The sequence below is a fragment of the Molothrus aeneus genome, chromosome 25 (assembly GCF_037042795.1).
Source record: "Molothrus aeneus isolate 106 chromosome 25, BPBGC_Maene_1.0, whole genome shotgun sequence".
Classification (NCBI taxonomy): domain Eukaryota; kingdom Metazoa; phylum Chordata; class Aves; order Passeriformes; family Icteridae; genus Molothrus; species Molothrus aeneus.
The window spans coordinates 4,546,942-4,568,755 of NC_089670.1; the positions used below are offsets into that span (position 1 = coordinate 4,546,942).

At 46.7% G+C, this 21,814-nt stretch overlaps 1 protein-coding gene across 1 annotated transcript in view; it reads left to right on the plus strand.

The window, feature by feature from the left end:
- Positions 1-2,690: 2,690 nt before the first annotated feature.
- The window catches only part of UBE2O (ubiquitin conjugating enzyme E2 O), a 62,773-nt gene continuing 43,649 nt past the window's right edge, over positions 2,691-21,814 (plus strand). The window contains exon 1 of the mRNA XM_066565572.1: positions 2,691-3,065. Coding sequence (XP_066421669.1) covers positions 2,691-3,065 — 375 coding nt within the window. The remainder of the gene's footprint in view (positions 3,066-21,814) is intronic.

A 21,814-nucleotide genomic window follows, 5' to 3' on the forward strand; every position in this document is an offset into this window, starting at 1 on the left:
CATATCTCGGGGTCACTGTGACCAGCGAGAGAGAACCCAACAGTGCCTCAGTGGACATCTGGATAGTGATGTTAAACAGGAGAGGCTCATTTTGACACCCAGGCACTGTAAAATCTGCAGGCCGTCAGTGCTGTGACAGCCAAGGCCCTGGGCTCTTGTGTCCTAAAAAAAGCAATCAGTCCTCCTTCAGTGGCACTTCCTGATGGAAGCATATCAGAGCTCCAGCAGGGACCAGAGTGCAAAAACACACCCAGCTAACGAGCAAACAGCCCTGACTTGTCCCCATTACAGTCCCCCTGCCGTGAGCCCGGTCAGGGGTATAATGTGATTGTTTTCCTGGCTATTTGTGGCTACCTGAAACCCCACCACTGCTCTTCAGCACATAATAGCCCTGAAGGGGGACGGTTTCCATCTCCACACATGATTGTGCCCATTACTGTATCTATATTTTATTAGTGGCTGTTGCAATGTACATTAAGGAGATGATGAGGAGCATTGCTGTGCTGGATAAAGCTCAGCTTTGAAACCTCGAGGAGACATGGCATCGGATTAAATGAAGCCAAAGGGCACCTTCTGCCTTTCCCAAAGGCCTGATTCTGCTTTCACAAAGGCACAATTCTCCCTGGCTACAGAGGGAGAGGGGTTGTAACCTTGTCCACAGCTCCAGGTGGGCTGGATGAATGCCCTGGGGAGATGTGCCATGCTCCCCCCTCCAACACAGTGATGCTCAGAGGGTGAAATCCTCATGCCAGAGGCACTCGTGCTCTGAATGCTGCCTATCAACCCTACAGCTCGTCCACAGAGGTCAGGGCATGTGGATGCAGGTCTGTATTCCCAGGAGCACATCCCTGGAAACAGCTGCAATTCCACAGTGCCACTGAGTGGATATTTAAACTGCCTTTCCCTGTGGGCCATGCTGCTATTTAGCCACCCAATGGTCCCTTTTAGCTCTATTCTGTTTCTTATCCCTGGGGTTGAAGCCAAAACTGCTCCAGCAAGGAATCAGGTTAACAGAGTGCCTTTCTGATTAACAGGATGCTGTGGGGAGTGATTAAATGCTGGGGTGGAGGCTGGCTTGGCCTGGGAGCAGACAGGGGCTGGAGGGCTTCACTCCCTGATTTGGAGGCAGGACAGGGACAGTTTGTACCTCTCCATCCCTCTGAGCATCCTGCTGCCCTGCCACCCTCACCCAGGGTAGTGAGGAGCTGGACAGAGCTCCCAATGCACCCATCACCCACACTCTGCCTGCCCAGCCTCTTCTCAGCTGCATCCCAGGGCTTTAGGGCCATTTGCAAGATTGGAAAATCCCAGTCTTGAGGAGAGGCTTCCAGAATTTAGGAACTGAGCACAGGCAGACCTTTATCCTGGTTGCTTTTCCTGAAAGGAGAAACCTTGGAGGGTGGACTGAAAGCCAGCTGGTTGATCCAGCCAAGGCAGAGCAGTCTGGGAGGGAGAGGACAAGAGGGAAAACACTGCTCTGCTGCTCCTGGGGTTTTTTCTGCAAGAGAACAAATTAGGCTGAGGATTTCAGGCATTTTCTTGATATTCAAGCCAGTGCTGCACAGGCAGGAAGGTCTAGGGAGGGAAGAGGCAGGATGTGCTGTGGTAAAAGATAGCCAGTGAAGGCTATTTTGGATTCCTTTAGTCCTTTGCCTGTCAGAGCAGCAGGACCTGCCCAAAAAAACCTTTTCTGTTTACAAAATCTCTGCAGACAGAGGGGAAAAATCCTTAGAGTCTACGAAGCCAAATATTCTGCTCATTTGCACACCCTAATGAGGGCTTCTAGGAGCCATGAAAAGCAAGACCAGGCTTTGATGTCAGCTGGAGAGCAGCTCCCAGCTTAGAGCAGTGCCCAGTGCCAGGATGGACCCTCAGCTGCGCCCAGGCAGAGGGGTCTGTGAACAGCACAGCCCCATCACCGGGAGCAGGGGGTGATGCAGGGCAGCCCCCAGCCACTGAGAACTGGGGGATGGTGCAGTGCAGGGTCCCCCCATCCCTGGGGCTCAGGGACAATGCAGTGCAGGGTCCCCCCATCCATGGGGCTCAGGGACAATGCAGTGCAGGGTCCCCCCATCCATGGGGCTCAGGGACAATGCAGTGCAGGGTCCCCCCATCCCTGGGGCTCAGGGACAATGCAGTGCAGGGTCCCCCCATCCCTGGGGCTCAGGGACAATGCAGTGCAGCCCCCACATCCCTGGGGATCAGAGCCCCCCCCCCCCCCCCCATCCCCGGGGATCAGAGGGTGATGCAGTGCAGCCCCCCCCCCCCCCCCCCCCATCCCTGGGGATAATGATGCAGTGCCCCCTAATCCTCGGGGATGGTGCAGAGCAGCCCCACACCCCTGGGGCTCAGAGGAGGATTCAGCCCCCCCCATCCTTGGGGGCGATGATGCAATCCCCATTCCCGGGAACCAGCAGACGATGCAGCCACCCCGCCCCGGGGCCGGTAACGCAGCGCAGCCCCCCGGCCTCGCCCCGGCCCCACCTCGGCCCCGCCCCTGCCCTGGTCCCGCCCCGCCCCCGCCCCTGCCCTGCCCCGGTCCCTCCCCGGTCCCGCCCTCCCGCCCCTGTGGGCGTGGCCTGAGGTCGCTGTGGGCGTGTCCTCCCATGACCCCGCCCCTGGGCCGTTACTTGCCGCCCCTCCTCTGCCCTCCCCCTCCTGCCGGCCGCGCGCTCCCGCTCACCGGCGCCATGGCGGAACAGCCCGAGGAGGGGGCACCGGCACCGCCGGCACCGGCACCCCCGGCTCCCCCCGCCGCGCTGCCCCTCTCCGCCCCGCCGGGCGGCTCCCAGCGCCTCCTGTTCTCCCACGACCTGGTGTCGGGCCGCTACCGCGGCTCCGTGCGCTTCGGCCTGGTGCGCCTCATCCACGGCGAGGACTCGGAGGAGGACTCTGAGGAGGGCGGGCGCGGGGCCGCGGCCGGCGGCGCCGCCAGCTCGGGCGGCTCCGAGTCGGGAGGCCCCGGGGCCGGCGGGGAGGAGGGCCGCGCCAGCCCGCTGCGGCGGGGCTACGTGCGGGTGCAGTGGTACCCGGAGGGCATCAAGCAGCACGTCAAGGAGACCAAGGTAACTGGGGCGGGGGGCGGCCCGCGGCCTGCACGGGCACGGGTCCCTTCCGGGGCGCTGGCGCCGGTTGCACGACCGGGGCGCCGCCTTGGAGGCCTCCTGGGGCAGGGCCTGCACGGCCTGCGGGGCTGCGGGGTCGGTGCGTTGGAGGCTCCCCAGGCGGAGGTTGCTGCCCCGTTTCCGCCGTGACGCCCGCCCGTGCGGCGAGCAGCCGGGGCGGGGAGGGGGACGGTGTTCTCCAGAGTGTGAAATCCCCTTCTCTCCCTTCATCACGCTCCCTCTGGCAGCCCAGCATGGATGCTGCCGCTGCCTTGCGCTGATGGCAGAGCACGGCTGCTCTGCTCAGGCACTGGGGCTTGCTGGCATAAGGAGAAGTGGGCCTGTGAAGGTGATTTGAGCGAACTTCCAGTCAGCTCTTACTTCTGGAGTTGTAGGCCAGTGTCTCAGCCTTTATTGAACAGTGTCGTCAGCGCCTGTTCTAGGGGAGTCAGCAGTTGAGCAGGGAAACCACCCCTGGATAAAGATTCCAGCAGGAAGCAAACACGGTTTGGATCTGCCCTTGTTTACGTGAGCATTTACCCCTTGCTAATGAGTTGCACGTAAATCTGTGGCATCTTAATTATATCTGACGAGCCACAAGGTGTAGGTCTGCCTTGGAATATTCCCACTTCCCAAAGTTGTTGTGGCCTGGGGTTTTAGCCCAGGCTGACTGACAGTTCAGAGACAAAAGCGGGCGAGGGGGGCACTGTGATAGAGCACAAAGGGGCTGCCAGGGATGGGCGTTGCACTGAGCAGAGCGGGTGCCTGCACTGTCCCCGCAGGCTCCCCCTGCTCCTCTGGGCTGGCAGTGGAAAGCAGGAGGTTTCTGGAGAACTGTCTGCTTTGCTGGCCCAGAAACAGCCCCACACCTGCAGGAGAGAGGGGAGACTGAGAGGAAGAAAGGTGTGTTGCAGTCTTAAAGGCATCGCTAGGATTGCCAGTGCTACAGAATGAGCTAAATTTAGGTGGTAGTGTCATTAGACACGTGACTGCTTGGAGATAAGGAAAACGAAAACAGGTATTCTGAAAAGATACTGCCATGTTATGCATTTCTACGTTAAAAAGAAACCCACCTCTTTTCTCTAGAAAAACTCCATAATTCAGTCACTGCAACCTTCCAGTAAAATCTTCATGTGTTGTTGCAACAAAAATTTGTCCCAAGTTGAGTTTGGTTTTCAGCATCTAAACAAAGCCACCTCCATTTGGGTGAGTAAACACGGATTTAGTTGGTGCTGTTGGGTTCCTAAATCCAGAAGTGTTAGCTCTGACTTCAGTCACTTGCTAACTGCACCCATTGCAGTGTTAGAAAAAGCTGGACTGAGGAGGATCAGAAATCAAAGACACTTATGTAAATAAACAGTCTGTCTGTTTTCCCTTTTAGTGCTGCTGCCCTGGTGTAGGTGCCTTTACCACTCGGGTAATGGACCCTGGGGAGAAGTTTCCTGAGTGCTAGAGAAATTTAGGTGTACTTCTATTGATTTTTTTTTTTTTTTTCTGGAAAGCTGCCCACTAACCAAATTGAGAGGCATTGTGTACAGTCTGCACTGCAGTTTGAGGTTGCTGAAAACAAACCTGATGCCACTGGAAGCATGCAGTGGGACTGATCATGGTTTTGTGGTTATAATTGGGTTTTTTAGCTGTCTGCTGACCCAGCCTCTTTTGGGTTCCACTAATGTGTGAGAACCAGCCAGGTAAGCCTGACAAGCTTGTCATTGTCCCTGCTGGTACAAACCATAGACATTATATGGTTATCCTGGGTCTAAAGTTTGTTGGCTTTTTGGTGCTGTTGCCTACAGGTACATCTTTTGGCTGTTCCTGACTCTCTAGCATTTTTGGCTGTGAGGGTCTTGTTTGATGTCCCTAAAACATTAACCTGTCCAGGTGACAGCTCAACCCTGGGCTCCAGAGGATGCTTGTTGCACTCTTTTATTTCCCTTAAATCTGAAAAGCGCAGAGGGTAAAGGTGCTCTTGGGGCCAGGGTTTCTGTGCCTATTTAGTGTATCAGATCCTGATTCCACACAGAAGGCTGGCTGCCTGTCTGCCTCCTGTTTGTCCGGTGCTTCAGATCTGGGAATCCTGGTGTGTGTGTTGGATACAGTGAGTGTTGTAACCAAGGGAGAAATAAAGCTGTCGGAAATTTTGACCCAAGTGAAACAGCACCTTTGGCTTCCAGTGCAAAGGTCAAAAAGCAGTGTAAAGGTCAAAAGTACCTAATTAATAATCCTCGAGCTTTCCTGTCTTTTCTTGGACAGTAATTTTCACTGTTGCTTCTGGAAGTTCAACACTTGCTGTTGCTCTTTCAGGTGGCAGAAGATCTTTTAAGTGGCAGAATGCCACTTAAACCCAGGCACACAATTACTGATATTAATCAATAATAGAAACTTTCTCTTGAGATTGAGCTTGGCAGTTGGTGCAAAGCTCCACCAGCTCCTCCAAGAATTGTGCATGTTTGTGCACATTCCTGCCTTTGGTTCCCCTGTTGATAGTCATTAGCAGCATAAAAATGATGAGAATAAAAAGAGCCAAGATTTCTTTCTCTCTGACTTCAAGTGCTCCTTTCCTGCTCTCCACGGCCATATCACCCATTTAAGACACTGGGAAATCACTGTTGCTGAGTATTGTAAAACCTAAGCAGACCTGGAAGGAGAAAGCTTCCCTTTCCAAATGTATTTGCCATCCATGTGTTGTCTGACCCAACAAATCTGCAGAGCAGTTCCTCTGGCTGGCTAAAGCCATATCTGGAGGTAATTTGGAAGGCAGGTTTGGAAGTACTATGAACTGCTGTGAACACCTGATGCTTTTATTAATAAATTATCAGGAATTCTTGGGACCCAGCTGAATTTTAATTTCAGGATCTCTCTGCTGTAGTTCAGCATTCCTACTGCACACTTGAGCTGCCTTTGGGAACCTTATGAGAATACTTGAACATACTAGGTGTTAGTCAGGCTCTGGGGACTTTAAAATGCTGCTGCCCTTCCTCCAGCCTCTCCCCTGAAAGCCTCAGAGCTCTCTGTGACCTTTCATTTCCATAAAGCCTGGGCAAGGCAGATTGGCCTCTTGTGCAGCTGGGGGAAAGTGCAGGTGTTGTGTTTCAGCACCTTATCTGAAGGCCTTCAACCAGCCAGGCCTCCCTAGTTCCCTGTGCCTGCCTCTGGGAGTTAGGGCTTGGTGTGATGCTGTGATACCCTGGCAGTGCTGGGTGATGTGCAGGGACCACTGCAGGACTCCAGGTTTGCTCTAAGAGTCCAGGTGCAATTTATAAATGTTTTTCACAGCATTTTTTGTAAGGTCCAGAATATGATTTAGTTTGGATGACTCTCTTACCTCAGTCAACTTTGCTTTGGAAACAGATTCAAACTCCTCAGACATAAGCTGGTGGCTGATAAACTCATTATCTGGAAATTATCTGATGTTATCTCCAAAAGGCTCTCCATGAATTCAGCTCTGCTTCATCCCACACAGACCTTCTGTTCTTTTCTACCTTTTGCTCCTGTAATTTCCTGACCTCAGATATTGGGTCATGGATCTAATACAGGGTTACAGGAGGAGTTTCTGAAGATCCTCAAGGCTCTGTTTTCCCTCTGTCCATTCACAGCCACTCTGAGCCCTCACTGCTGGGATCCCATGTGCCCTTCAGATGCTAATCCTGGCTAGTGACTCTGCAACTTATTTACAGCTGAGGCATGAAAACAGCCTTAAAAATCTTCCATCTTCAAACCTGGTGAGGTGTTGGCCATCTGGAAGTGCAGTGATGCAGTGTGGGTACATTGAAGGGGGAGAGCAGGATCCTTTTTGGGGCTGTGAGGAAATGCTGGCCATAAAGCCAAACTCTGGTTTTGTTGCAGCACACAAATCCCATGCCCATAAACTATTAACAGTGGATTTTACTGCGTGAGGAAGCTGTATCTAACCCTCTTCTTGCATCTGACATTTCAGTTAGTCTCCCAGGGGGGTTCTTTGAAACCACCTGATGTTTGTAGCTGTTAGAGACAGAAGAGGAAAGGCTTACTGGAATTTTTGCAGTTCTGCATAATATAGAACCAATTAATGTGTGACCTTTCCATCCTGTGGGTATCCATTGCAAGGTTAGGTACCCTTGGGTCAATTCTCTGTTTTACTTTGATTTGTTTGGCTCTTGTGATATAGACTTGGGGATCATCATTAATATTTTACTGCAAAAGTGGAATCCGGCACAATTCACAGTGTGGAAGTCTCAGGAGTACTAAATATTGTACATTGTTACTGCTTTGTGTACTGTGTGCAGAGTGAATTGGTAATTCAGGAGTTGAAAGTGGCCATCTGGGCTAAGCCATTTATTATAATTATTCCAAATGTAGACAGGATTGTTATTTTTAAAATGAGCGAAGCCTGTCCTCAAGTAAGCAGTGTTGGTGATGTGCTCTCTTCCAAGGTGTGCTCCCTTTCAGTGTGCTTCTGTAGCTTAAAAAAACCCCAAATTAAATTAGTAATGCTTTTAGGACTAGTAAACAAACTAATGTGCACTAAAAGCTTTAGAAGGAATCAATCGATGCCCGTGACAGGCTCTGAAATACCTGTGTGGGTGAGAGAGACATTTTGCTGCAGCTTTCTCATACAAATTTATTTGCTGATGCGATGCAGCTCCAGTGCAGACTTTGGCAAAAAAAAGGGACTTTAGGCAATTTTATCAAGTTTCTTTTTTGGCTGAAGATTCTTTATTGAAGTTAAATAGCAGCGGCTTTGACAAATGGTTTTTGGGACAAGGTCTTGCTTGCCTATGGCAGCTGTTCTTAGCTCCTCTCCTCTCTTCAGAAGAAAGACATTATTTTTAATGTTCAACATCTGTGTTGGTGTGGGAAATAATTGGTGTTTGGAAAGCTAAAAGCCTCTTCTCCTTTGACTGTTTAATTGCTTGGGGGATTTCAAAGGCTCAGAAGGTGATGACACCTTCCTAAATGCTACTTAGGAAAACCCTGCCTCATTTTTTCCATTCTGCTGTTACCTCCCACCCTGTGCAGGGTCTTTGCCCAAAGGGACCTGTGTTTAGGTCATCCTGAGTACAGGAGCTGATCATTTGAGCTGGAATCCTTGTGCTTCCTTTTGAGGTTGGCAGTCCTGACTTTCCTGGAACTGAGATGTGAGATGATGGCTCAGCTTCTGTGTTTTACATGGTTCTCCAGAGTACTTGACCTGTAACTCAGCTCAGGCTCTACCTTACGTAGCTGGTGTGTCCCATTCCTGAGACCTTTAGACCTGTGGCAAGGTATGAGAATGCTGACTCCTAGGGGAAAAAAAACAAACCTGGAGGGAAGCTCCATGGTAATGTTTGAGCTTTCTTCCATTTGCTTTTAAGCTGCTAAATAGAAATGTGCATGCTTATGTCTGAATCAAAAATATTCTGCTAACTTGAATTTGTGAAGTTAAGCAAAAGTGAGTTTCACTTAATGTGACAATATCCTGGAACTGGGAATAGGGTTTTTTCTTTCTGAATGTTAAATGTTTCTGTGAAAGGAGCAGGAAACTTTGAGGAGTTAATGATTGTTAGGGGTGATTAAAAACATACTATGAACAGCATGTGGTTTTGACAGTAAAGATGCTGGGGATTGCTGGTTACTGTAATAGCTGCAGCACTTTCAGATGTGCCTGAGTTTCAAGTTGACAGGTGTCTTTTTAGCTTTAATGCTGTTTCTGGTCTGTGCTGACTGAATTTCAGAAGATCCTGTGGTGGTACAGAGTTCACACAGCCCAGCTTGGTGCAGTTGGAGATGCATTTCTGGACAGCAGGCATCTCTTCCTGTGCATTTCAGGATTGTTGTTACCTCCCATGTGTGTCTGACTGCACATCTGGCCAAAAGAAAGGGCTGGAGTCATGTGTCTGCTGTGCTTTCTGCCCCATGTTTGGGAGCACTTGAACCAGGCCATGGAAGAGGTACAGGAGGAAATTGTGAACATTTATTGGGCTCAAATCTTCATGTGTGATGTAGATAGAAACTAATATGGTGGTGCTGGATGTTGATTTGGTAACTGTGTTGGATATATGTGTGTGCAGGAGAGGTAAGGGGAAGGATAGGTGATGTTATCTCTGTTTTCTGCCCTTAATTGTATTAGGATTTAGAGCAACTTAAAGGAGAGACCCAATAAGGACCTGCAGATGGAATTTCTTCCTCTCACAGAATGACCTGTAGGTCGAGGCCAAAACCATGGGTTGAGAGTGGACAGATTTGGAGCTAAGAAACCTGTAGCTCTGTACATGTTTTGGATTGCTTTTTAAAGAAGTGGCATCACTTTTATGCTTTGTTCAACCCTCTCCATCAGTCAGGTGCAGGTTGTACCAGAGAAGCTCTGACTGCAGGGAGCTGCAGTTCAGTTCAGGTTACTGGGAAGACTTTAGCTAAATAGCATTGATGCTTCTGTGCTGTGAGATAGGAGTGTGGACCTGCTGACCTGCTGGTCTAAAATTTAACAAATGAATAGTTAATGTGTGGAAGTGGTGTGTTAGACCAGTATCTTGAAGAACCTCTGTAGTTTTGGTGGATTTTTGGGTTTGCTTGCTGTGTTAGCTGCTGCCATACAGGTTGCTTGGATATACAAGGTGGAAGCCAAGATACAAAATGCTTTTTGTGCACATATGCTGAGATCTTGAAAGTGGGACACATCAAGCTACACCATAAATAATCTGTCCAGTTTTTCAAAGAGTTTGAACAACCACCTCCCTGATGATGTATGTTGGATGCTCTAGGTAGGTAGGCTTCTTTGAGATTGCAGAGCTGGGTTTTTTCCATGCTTTTGCCATTGTGTTTAAAATCATGAGTTCTGTTTCTTTCCTCAACAGCTGGTGCTGGTGCTCTCTGTGTGAAAGAATGGGCAGTGTGGAGGCTGTGGGCAGGAGGTGAGACCAAGGACTGGCAGCAGAGCAGGCCAGGAGAGGACAGGAGCCCTTGCTGTCTTACTGTAGCTTCCAGGCCAGGAAAAATTAAATTCACAGGAGTACATTAGGAACAAGGAAACCATGCTCAGCTTGCATTTGCAGTGGTATCACTTCACAGCCTCTGGTTACAGCCTCTTGAGTTGAAGAGAAGCTGCACAGCCATAGCCTTGGTCCATTAAGCAGGATTGGTTTTGTACAATGAAACTGCAGCAGTGGTACCGTGTGGTTCTGTATTCAGCACACATCAGACACAGTCTCAGTGGTTTGCTCTTATGCTGCCTGTAAAACCTTTAGCTTTTCTGCTTGTGAGGGGTTTGGAGACAGACAAGTGAAGAGGGCTATTTAATCACCAGCTGAAAAGATGGGGAGCTTAAGGCTTTTAACTTTTTCTTAGCCTGGAGCTGGGAGTTCTGGTACCTTATTCCTGTGGAAGTGACTGGGTACAGTTGTCATTTGTCAGTGGATGATGACTCTTCTGCTCAGTAAAATACACTAATAGGGTGAGCTGGAATTAGTTCCATCATGACTGATTTATTTTTTACCTACTTTTGAAAGGATAAAACTTCTTTGATAATAAAAGAACTTTGCGTATGAATCATTTGGGTATAAGAAACGGTGCTGCTTTTCTGCTGATAAAGGATACTTAGCAAATAAGTAGCACTTTTCATCTTCAAAGCATTTGCTGGGCTCTGATGTGGCAGTGGGTGTTGGAAAGGTGACAGAATCTCTCCCCTCAGGTGACTCTGGGTAAGACAGGCAGCATTAGTGCTGCCAGGTGATGTTTTCCTGGTGTGTGCTCAGTGCTTTCTCTATTTGACCATTTTCAGGGCTCAAGAGCATGACTTGGCTGCTCAGTGGAAAAACTTTTTGACATTCCTGAGAGCAGTTACAGCTAGAGATTTGTCTGGGAAAATTTCTCTCAGGCAGAGCCACAATACATTGGATATTTGGTGTATGGGTGAAATTGGATGCTTGGGAACTCCCCACTTGGCATTGAGTAACTCAAGTTTGATTTGGTTTCACTTGTGTGAGGAGCTAAATTGAGTAACCCAGTATTTTAAAAGTTAGTTTAGGTGGAAATCTAGTGAGCTGGGGGTTTTGCAAGGCTGGATGAAAAGTGTAGTCAGTGAGGAACAGCCAAGATTAACTCTTAAGTTAGTTCATAGTGGTGTTTCTAGAATCAAGTGGGTGTTTCAGACCTCTTGGCTCAAGATGTGTTGTTAGAGAACTGGTCCTAGGTCTCAGTCCTTGGTGAAATTGTTGGCAGCAGCTGTACAGAAACAGTTGGAGCTTGAGTAGTACTGATCACCCAGGAGCCTTTGTATTTTCATTTACCCTCATGGCACTAAAATGGCTATTTTGCTTTACCTGCTGCTGGACAGGGGTTGGGGTGTCAGAGTGTGAGGGGCTCTGCCCATCCCAAATGCCCAGTGCTGCCTCTGCTCTCTGCCCTCACATCTTTGCTTGTCAGTATTTGGAGTGAGTGTGCACAGAGCACTGCTTAATATTTTTGTTGAGAGTTGATGGCATTTCCAGCAAGGCCCTGCTAGTCCTTTGGCTTTGCCCTTCTGTCTGCTTTTGAAGAAGAAATTTGGGTTTTTCCCCCTCTTGGAAGGTGGGTTAAGTATCAAATCCAAGTGAATAAATCTCATGACTATTGCAAGTAATATTTATGCTTCCGTTCAGCCTCTGAGTCCAAGTTCCTTGAAACAACATTAGTCTTGAGACAAAATAGCCACATTTTCTAAATTTAGAGTTACTACACAGTTGGATAACTGGCTGGAAATGATAAATCATGAACCTCCTCTTCAGATTTGTTTTGTCCTTAGCACATGTAACTTCTGTCAGAAGTCTTTTCTCTGTCCTCGTGCTGCAGGTTGTTGAAGTTTTTCTGATTTCCCATGCTGTGGTACAGTCTTGTCTTAGTGAACTGTCCATGGGTTCAGTTTAAAGCAGAAAGTGGGAGCAGGGAAGAGGGAGCAATCTCCATCTTTTGTTTAAAACTTGCTTTTGTGTTTTTTCTTAAAGTCTGCAGATGTGGATGATTCATTTGCCTCCTGTAAGGGGTGGTCTGGCCAACATTTCAAGTGTATTTTAAAGAGCTTGGGAAGCTCTTCCTCGTTGTAGTAGTACATAATCAGAGAACTTCCTCGACTGTGCATCTCTGTACATTCCTGAAATAGGAGAAAGAAGAGAGCACCCTGTGGAATGCCCCAGCAGGGGAGGTGACACTGCACAGGAAACACCAGCATTCCTGGCTGCTTAGTTTAGGAAGAAACTTCATGATGGCTTTCTTAATTCATTAACTGATATTTTTATCATCCTAATGTCAATGTTGTGGGATTTCACTTTGTGTTGAATTGGACAAGCAGATCCAGAGTGTGCCATTGACTCAGTAACTACATTTTCAGCCACAACATCTGACTTGCACAGCTGATTCGGCTTTTTGGTGCTTTTGACTCTGGGGCCAGAAACTTCCTCTGTTTTGTTTTGTGTGGTGATGGGGATTGTGCTGGTACATGATGGAGAAAAATGTCATTTGGTTCACAAATGAAATCTGCCTTGTAATGATAAAGCAAAGTGCAGGGTGACTTTATTGTAACAAACTGTGTGCTGGCCAGGAACTCCCTGTGAGCAGTCTGGGCTGGTGCTGCTGAGGGCATCACTACAGGAGCTGCTTGCTCCGTCTCTCAGAAAAGTTCTATAAAGAGTTAGCTCTTTGCTTTGATTCCTTGCATTAGGAACCTGTGTCAGTCTGGATGAGAAAAGCTGTAATTTCTAGCATAAACATGCAAACAGCTTACACCCATCTCCTCTAGTAAAAAGCAAATGTAACTCCTAAATAGCTGCCTGTCTTTAGAAATGTGCTATTATGTGCTGAAGCACAGTTATTTTCTCCCTTTTTCTCCCTTTTCACCCTCAGACTGTACATCACTAACTCCTTCCCAGAGAGGCTTTCCCCACTATTTGTGCAACCCTTGTCCACACTTACTCCAGTTCACACCGTGCTTTCTTCATCAGAGTTCACTCTGGCTGCCCTGATCAGCCTCAAGTACTTTGTTGAATGCTGTTAATCTTTCTTTCCTGAGCCCAAGTGTTAGATGAAAACAATTCCCACACCAGGCACTCTTTGCATTTCACAGGAATATAGTGTGATCTGCTCTCCTGTTTCTTGTTCTGTTGTAGAGCCTAGAGAAAATTTAATTTATGGAAAATAAATATTACCATTATGGTGATTGCTCTGGTCACTTCAATGAATGTGTAAACTCTTTAGTTAGAAGAGTCTTCCTGGTTTTTTTCAGTGTTGACACTGAACTTTGGAAGAAATCCAGGCTAAATTCCTGGCTTCCTCTTAATTGTGCTGTGTTCTTTTTTCTATTCTCAGTAACATAACTTAGTACCAAATTGCCATCCGTAGGTATTGGTTACCATTTGAAATTTATCTGCTTGTGCACAATGGTTAAAATAATTGTGATTCGAATTTGCTTTTATTTTAGTGTAGTGAATGCAGCCTGCGTGTTTGTGTTGCACTAATTCCTGTACTCTGCTGCTTAATTGGCACTGGGTGCAAACCCAACACGAGAATTCACACCTCATGTCTCCCTCTCAGGGATGCTTTGGTTTCTTTTGTTAGTGCCCCACTGTTGCTTTCTCTTGAGCTCCAGCAGTCTCTGATTAGCATATGTACAGCCAGGCAGGGCAGCTCTGGAGGAAATGCTCTTATCTGAGAGCTCCCAAAGTGAAGCTGCAAAAGCGATTTTTTTCCCTTTTAGTGGTTGTGCCAGATTGGAAACTGGTAGTGCTGGAAACCCAGTCTGTTGGATTTAACAAGCAGTATTTGTTAATTTGATTTAACAAGCACCATTTGGCCATGGTCAGTTGGTTAGAGAGGTCTCATCACCCTCCCTACCTCTGATAGTAACCATTGAGTGCACTTGACTGTCCTGCTGTCTGAAAGAACCTTAACTTTCTCTTGTGATAATCTCTTCTAATCTGGCAGTGATAAGTGCTTGCTGTCAGGAGAGCTGTGATGAGAAATGAAGGTACTGAAAAATCAGCTTTCAAGGTGGTGTTTCTAGGGCAGAACCCATCTCTGTGCTCCTGTACCTGTGGCTCTGAGTGTTGTGCTCTGGTGCTGCTGAGGGCAGCAAACTCAGGGTGGAGAGTTCTTTTCCAGAACTGGGATCTTTGTTGCTGCTTGTTACTGTTTGGGTGTTTGGGCTAGCAAGGCATTCTATAAAAGTATTTATGAGCAATCTTAGAACTCTGCTGTGTCTCCTTTCTGCTTCTTCTTGGTGCTGGAAGAATTTGTGATAGTGGCAGCAAACTGAACTCCCCAGGAGGTGAGGAGTCCATGATACTTGTTTTGGAAAGCAGCCCAGGGAATTTTTATGAAATGCCAGTTGTTCTTGTTAGTGCTGCTAACTTAGCCCAGCTTTAGCACAGTTCAGTTGCCTGCCTGTGATCTGCAGGGCTGGCAATGATTGAATAAAACCTTAAAACAAAAGATCAAGCATTAGAGACAAGATGATATTCAGAGCATCATTGTCCAACCTGTGTATTCAACTGAGCATGGTGGAAAAAACATCAAATTGCAAACTGTAGCTAGGGATAATGGCAGGACAAAGCTCCCAATCTAAAACACTATCAAATAATTGGTAAGTTGGTTCCAATATTTCATCTATAAGCTTTGTAATTTTTCTCTGAAGCAATAAACTCACACTAAGCAGAGATAAGTAAGGTCATACACAGAATTAGTAGCACATGAGAGATAGGATGGTGATTTAGAACAATGCATTATCAATTCTGAGTACTGTGCCATCATCCAGAGTTTGCAACAGCTGGCAACCCTCATTTCACAGTGAGACCTGGAGAACCATTCCTGGGCAAGGTCTCCAAGTTCACTTCAAAAGGATTCTTTAATGTTTGCTAGCTGGGCTCTTGGCTGAGCTGGCTCCTGCTGTGCTGTAAGAGGATCAGGTGCTGCTGCTGTACACAAAAGTTTGTTGTTGTAGCAGGTTGTTTTTTCACAACTCTTTCTTTGATTTTGATACCATTTGGCTGCTTCAGAGCTCCTGAAGTATTCCTCCCTTTTATTAAGTTTAGTTTTCTCTCCACACCTGGAGAGACACAAAGACCCTTTCTCTTCACATCTCTTATCTTTGCTATTTTCATTGTTCTCTGAGAATTAAGTTATTCAGGACAATAGCATGTTCATTGCTCTTGAGAGTGGTCCCTACCCTGCTCTGGATGGCTGGCAGGGCATCCATTTGCTCTCTCAATTTTCCAGTTTCATCAGAAAAAGATCCCTAGATATTCTCAAAATGCTTAACTGGTTAATTATGACCTTCTAGCCTGGGAGTGCTGCATCTGAATTGAGGAGTAATGTTGAGCTGAGCTTTTAGGTTTTCCTGCTGGTGAACAATGTTGGCATGTGAGCTAAAATAACATTTCCCCTTCCCCACCCCCCAAATTGCTTTAGGGTGTATAAAATGAAGCAGGATTGTCTGTGTTCTGAAGAAGAATAAAACAAAGGATGTTTCTTCTGTTCTCATGGAAATGAGGCTCTGGGAGGAACATTGCAAGGTTAGTATGTGCTGTGTGCATACCTAGTGCAGCTGCTTAAGCTTAGTCTCATCCAAACAAAGCCTTTGAGTTTATCTCCTGCTTTCAAGAAAACCAGGCACCTGCCACTTGCAGCTCCAGTGTGATTTAGCAAAGTGGCAAATCTTCATTAGAGACCAGGAAGAGCTTTTAATCAGGAATGACAACGTGCAGTCTGTGGTTTACACCCAGGCCTCAAGTGATGGGAGAAATCACCCTTCTCAACACCCACCTTGCTATAAATAGCTGCTTTCACTGGGGGCAGGTGCTACTGAAATGTCACTTGGGTGAAATCTGAGTGACAAGTTGAGTGTGTGTCTGAGCCAAGAGAGGCATTGTCTTTGTTGGATGTATTGAAACGTGCAGTGTCTCTGCCAAGAGATGTTGTAATGGTGAGATAGATATCGATCACAGCTACACTTGAAGTGTTTTGAAACTCTAATACTTCCTTGAATCATCTCAGTGCTCCATTCACAAAAGCTGCTGTTGTTAAAATGTTGCACTGTTAGGTTTGTCTTGGTTTTATCCCACCTTACTCTGCCGCCATAGGGAATTTTTTTCAGGAAACTCTATACTTGTTCAGTTCCCTACTTTTGTGCACATCACAAGGGATTATTTTCTCCCCATTGTTATGAAAAGAAGTGTTGTTTGGGTGCCCAGACAGTTGGTAACATCTGGCAGTCTGCTTTTTGGTGGATTGTTAAGTATCTTCACAGTTCTGTTTTTATAATTCTCCTCTGACAGAGTGAGCCATGGTGACTCTCCCAATGGAATATTCATCTGTCACATGCTGTCTCTGCAGTGTTTTGTGGGACTGTACTTCTGACACCGGTGGGTTCTGCAAGAGGAAAATTAGTTTGTCTTGATCCATCCATTCAGCCCTGGAGTGTTTCTTGAACTTTGTGGAAGGGTCTGAGATGGGTACATGTGGTAGAAGAAAAGTAGGATTTGATTGCAAATTGCCATTATTACAATCACTTTTCGAGATGAACTCTACCAGTCATCACTTGGTCTTGAGATGAGAGCAGCAGCTTCTTTTTAAACTTCATTGATGTCTTTTTTTGAAAGCTACTTTATGGAAAACATCTTTGCTAGATGAAATAGATTTGGGACTTTTGAATTACAGACTTTGATTTTAAGCAGACATCAGATCTTCAGGCTGTTCCATTTCAAAAGGTGTGTGACACTTCAGTGCTTTAACACTGAGGCTTCTGAGCACCCATCTGGAGAACTTGGATACCCAAAGCCCATGGAAGTTATCCCTGTTGCCCTGCTTTTGACTGTCAAGGAGGATTTTAGTGCAGAAGCCTGTGGGTATTGGCATTGTGGTGACAGTGTAGTCCTGAAAAGGATCTGGAGCACGGCTGTGCTGGCAGACTCAAGCACTGATGGGCAAGAGCGTACCACACCTCTGTATAAGTGATTTTTAGTAATTCCTGGTTTTGCCTTACGCTCTCTCTCAGCCTGGTCTGCTGACCAGACTGGAAGCTATCAAGAGCTCTGAATTTGAGGCTGAAGCAGCATGTATGTTGTACAGAGTGAGGGTGCCTGCTTGCACACAGCTGGGTTTGGGAGATCTGTTTCATTTCTCCAAGGATGGAGAAGTTTGAGTAGATGACATGCTGAACAGCACCAGGAACCTGAGAAGTGCTGGTGCTCCAGTGAGGGGGTGGATGTCATAGAAGTGGTGTCTGTGGTGCTGGGTCCTGCTGCAGAGAGAGACTCGGGTCTGTCCTGCCCTGGGGAGCCTGGATTTGGATGTGCTCTGGCTGCCAGACCTGCCTGACCACTGCCTTAGTGCAAAGTTCTTTTCACTGACATTTCCCAGCCAGCATCTCAGAAGAGCTGCCTGAAAAAAAGGAAGGAGTTTATACCATGAAAAAGGAGAGGATGTGCTTGTTTCCTTCCAATTACAAGGAACTTTAAGGCTGATCTTTCCTTAGGTTGTTCTGTTTGGAGTGATGATCCCACGATTTTTCCTCTGGTTTGTTTCTTCATCTGTGATTTTCTTACTCCGCCCCTGGTGATCTCATATCTGTTTAAATCTGAGACCTATTTCTGTGCACCATAATCCTTGTTGTTTTGTGACAGCTTATTGTATGCACATTCTATGTGCATCTGCTGCTCTGAACTGCTTGGTGTGTACCAAAGCAGGAGTTATTTTTACTGCTGTCAGTGGTGTTGAGCTTTGCAGCACTGGGCGTATCCTGCTCTGCATCCATGAAGCAAGCAGCCTTCAGAGGGACCAGGGACTTGTGCTGCTGCTGGTGATGGAGAGGGCAGAAAAATGATGAGGTTCAGCCTGTAAAAACTGCTGGGTTTTTGAATGTCTGAGATGAATATGGGATTGAAAAACATAGCTGAAACAAATTCCAATGGGGAGAATGCACTGCTCAAATGTGTTTTCCAAAGGCTGTGGCAGTGAGATGTGTTATTCTGTCAGTGCTTTTTCTGCCTTTTCTCAGTTCCTCTTGCATTCTGATGGCTTCAGTGTGAGCTGTTGTCCCTGATGCCCTGCTGACAGACTTTGTCCATGTCCCTGGTGTGCCATGGGGAGGCTCTGAGCAGCTCAGGCTGCAGCTCTGAGGGGTTGGCCTGGCTCCCTGGATATGCTGCCCCAGAGCAGCTTTACACAAATTCTCTTTTCTCTTTTTAAATTCTCTTTACACAATTCTCTTTTAATTTCTCTTTTGAACTTTCCATGTTTCAATTTTGGTTTCTTGGGGACTTTCTTAGGGTGAGCTGGGGGTGTGTGTTGTGGGGGGTTTTTGCTAGCTCTGCATTAGTAGAGCTGAATCTTGATAGCAGTTTGAATTTCCCATAACTTTTTGGACACAAGAGTTAGGTATAATACTTACATGTGAGTTGCTTTTAATTTTTCAAAATTTTGTATTCTAATGCAGCCCATGAGTCTGCTTTTCTTTGTTGTCTTCACTAATAGCTCACAGTCTCCTTTTCTGTGGAGACAAGGGTTGAGCTTGCTGAGTGCCCCATGGCTGCCTCCTGAATTTGAGTGCCCCATGGCTGCCTCCTGAATTTGAGTGCCCCATGGCTGCCTCCTGAATTTGAGTGCCCCATGGCTGCCTCCTGAATTTGTCTTCCTCCTCAAATGTGATCTTGACTGCAGTTCCTCCAGGAGACAAGCTCTTGTCCAACAAGGTAAAGCAACAGGCCAGGCTCACTGAGGGCATGTGGAGGCTTTGGTGTTGATCCATCCCAGCTGTCTCTGGAGCAGAAGGTGCCCATCAGATCAGTTTGCAAGTACTGCCTGCCATTATTTGAACCTGGTGGCTTTTTTACCACTCTCTTGTGAAGCTTCTGTGAGCTGTGTTGTCTGAAGAGACATAAGGCCACTCCATCCATCCTTGCTGAACCCTGAAAAAATGCTGGAGCTGATTAAAGAGGCACATGCCCTCTGGAGATGGGGCTTCTTTGAGCAAAGGAATGTAGGTCATGGTTAAGTATATAAAATGAAAAGCTACTCCATTGTAGTGGCAGCATTTCACCACAATAATCCATGAGGTCCTTGAACAAATAGAAAACCTGGTCTTATATATGTGCTATTTAATATGACTCATTAAACAAACCTAATTAAACAGCAGCTTCAGCCTTACTGAATGACATGGCACTTAGAATCCTTAAGGCTTTAGTGTTGGCATCCTGAGCAGTTCATCCTCCTGTGTGCCATGTTTTCCTGTCCAAATCATGGTTCTCTGGTGTCAGAGCCCAAGGCCAGGGTGGAGAGGAGCAGTGAGGTTTGAGGCCCTGTTAAGTGTCAGATAGGATGAAGGTAACAGTGCATCCATGGCAGTCTGAGGCAGACAGGAGCTCTGGGGTAATGAGAGATGAATCCCAATGCAGGAATGACGTGGCTGTGTGGGAAGGAGGAGGTGCTCTGGTCACTGCTTGACTCTGTTGCAAAGGTATGTGTTGTAACATGCAGGGGACCACCTAATGCACACCTGGTAGGGGATGTATCCCCAAAAAATTCTGATAGGAAGATGAGGAATGCCTGTCAGCAGCAAGCCTCTGGCTGGTGGTTGTTATGCAGATGTTCATGGTTGAGGACTTTTCAGTAAAGATTCTGCTGCATCAGGTGCTTTCTGTGTTTTGTGAGTCATTTCATATTCCTAGCAAAAGTGTCCCTTTTGTGTTTTTTTTTTCTGTATACTCAACATACTGTTTAATCTTGCCAGTATCTTGAGTACATGAGTACATACTTGAGTATATGCAGAGTGTTCACCTTTGCAGGGAGAGGTGCCATTTTCTTGGTGTCTTATGGTCCCAGTGTAACTGTGCACCTGGTTTTTCATAGGTACCATTGTTCAACCCCAGTGCTGCTGCATTTCAGTGCCTCGTGGCACAGTACCTTGCATATGCCTGCAAAGCTGAGCAACCTTTTAAAGTAAAAATCACTGTTGTAAGCATAGGAGTGTCCTGGCAGTGCCTCGTGTGACTTGGTTGGAATTGCTGCTGGGGCTTACATCTCCTGCTCAGGAGCCTGCCACATCTGAGTAGTGTAGAGTGGCAATTAATGAGCAGGGGCAGTTTTAAGGAGCAACTTAGTTTGTGTGTTTAATTAGGAATGACAGGCCATATAATGCAGCCTAAGGCTTATCAACCCATGGATCCTTCCCAGAACATGGCTGGGGCTCAGCACCTCAGAGCAGTTGTGCTTACTGTTGTGCTGATGCTGTTCAGTTCATGTCATGTCATTCTTCAGCAACTCTGAAATCTGCTGTCCAGTCATTCCTTCCTGTCGTGAACGGCGGGAGAAATGCGACACACTATATGCGTGAATAGCAAATCTCGAAGTTTATTGAAAGCTTACACATATTTATATTAGTGTTAATAAAGCTTATACATATTGCAAAAGCTGAGCTCATCATTAGTTAAAACACACTTAGATCACCTACACTTACTTCTATCTTCTAACAATTATTTTACTTCTATGTTTGCATTCTTTTAACTTTTCTACCTAAGATAACTACATTTTCTAGCAAGCAATTTTCTCCCCCATCTTCCCGTTTCAGAGAAAGTCACTGTAACCTTTGTCAGTAATTAAACACTAGTTACTCAGTTCTCAGCTTGTTTCCCCTATCCTTATCCATTAGTATCACATCGAAATGTCCTTTCTCAGCTAACCAATTATCCAAAAAACTCTCTACACCTTCCTCAGTCACAGGCCTGCAGCTTTGTCCCTGTTTCAAGGCTTTTCAGAACAGTCCTCACTCAGGCATTTTGTCAGTGCTGGGTAAAGGCAGATTCAGTTAATCTCCATTTTTCAGAAGAGAAAGAGGCAGAGCACTCTTCCAGCTCTCAGGGGAGCAGAGCCCTCTCAGTCATCTTGCAAGGGTGTTTTCATAGTGTTTGCAAATCTGCTCTACCTATGTTTATGGCTCAATGTTTCAGGGTTGTGATGAGCTGAAATCCCTCTCTTATAGCTGAAGTCATTAAAGCAAAGAACTTGTTATGTATGTACAGCACATAACAGAATCTGGTGTTAAAGCAAAATACCCACTTATCTGCTGTATATGTGCATAGCAATATATCCTCAAAAAAGGTAATTTTAGGAAGTAGGCATCAAGTGAATTACAGTTCCAGGAAATATGGGGCTTGCTGTCAAGGGTAACAGGCTTGGCTTAAGAAGGTAAAATTTATTTTGCAGAGGAGACTATTGATTAGTTGTTCACCAGACTGTTTTTTATTGTTTGATGTGTAGATGCAAAGGCATCCAGGTGTACAAAGCATGCACTTGGAGTCAAGCCACTGCCAGGACAAGGATCAGTGGCTTTGTAATGGATTAGCTTTATCTTTCATCCTTAGTATTTTTTCTTCTTGGTTAAGATATTTGCTATTAGGTACAGCGCAAGACTCTATTGCAACTGTACTAGGACCTGGTACCTCCCTGCTCTGAAAGATGCTCTGGATGATTTTTTTAGAGGGGGAAAATCAGCCTCTCACTGCCTGGCCATGTGGCAGAACTGCTGACTTTGGGCAAACGGGCTTTTGGTGCTTCTTGCCTGTGCTGTCTGGAGTGAGCACTTACTCCTCTAAGGGCATCTCAGCAGAGCTGCTTACATCCAGTTAGGTTACACCTGAGAGAGTCCTCAGAGGCAGGGAAGGTGCTTGAGATGAAAGACCTTGGCTCATCTCAGGCATTAGGCTGAGCTGGCACATTGAAGGAGGGGTGGGAAG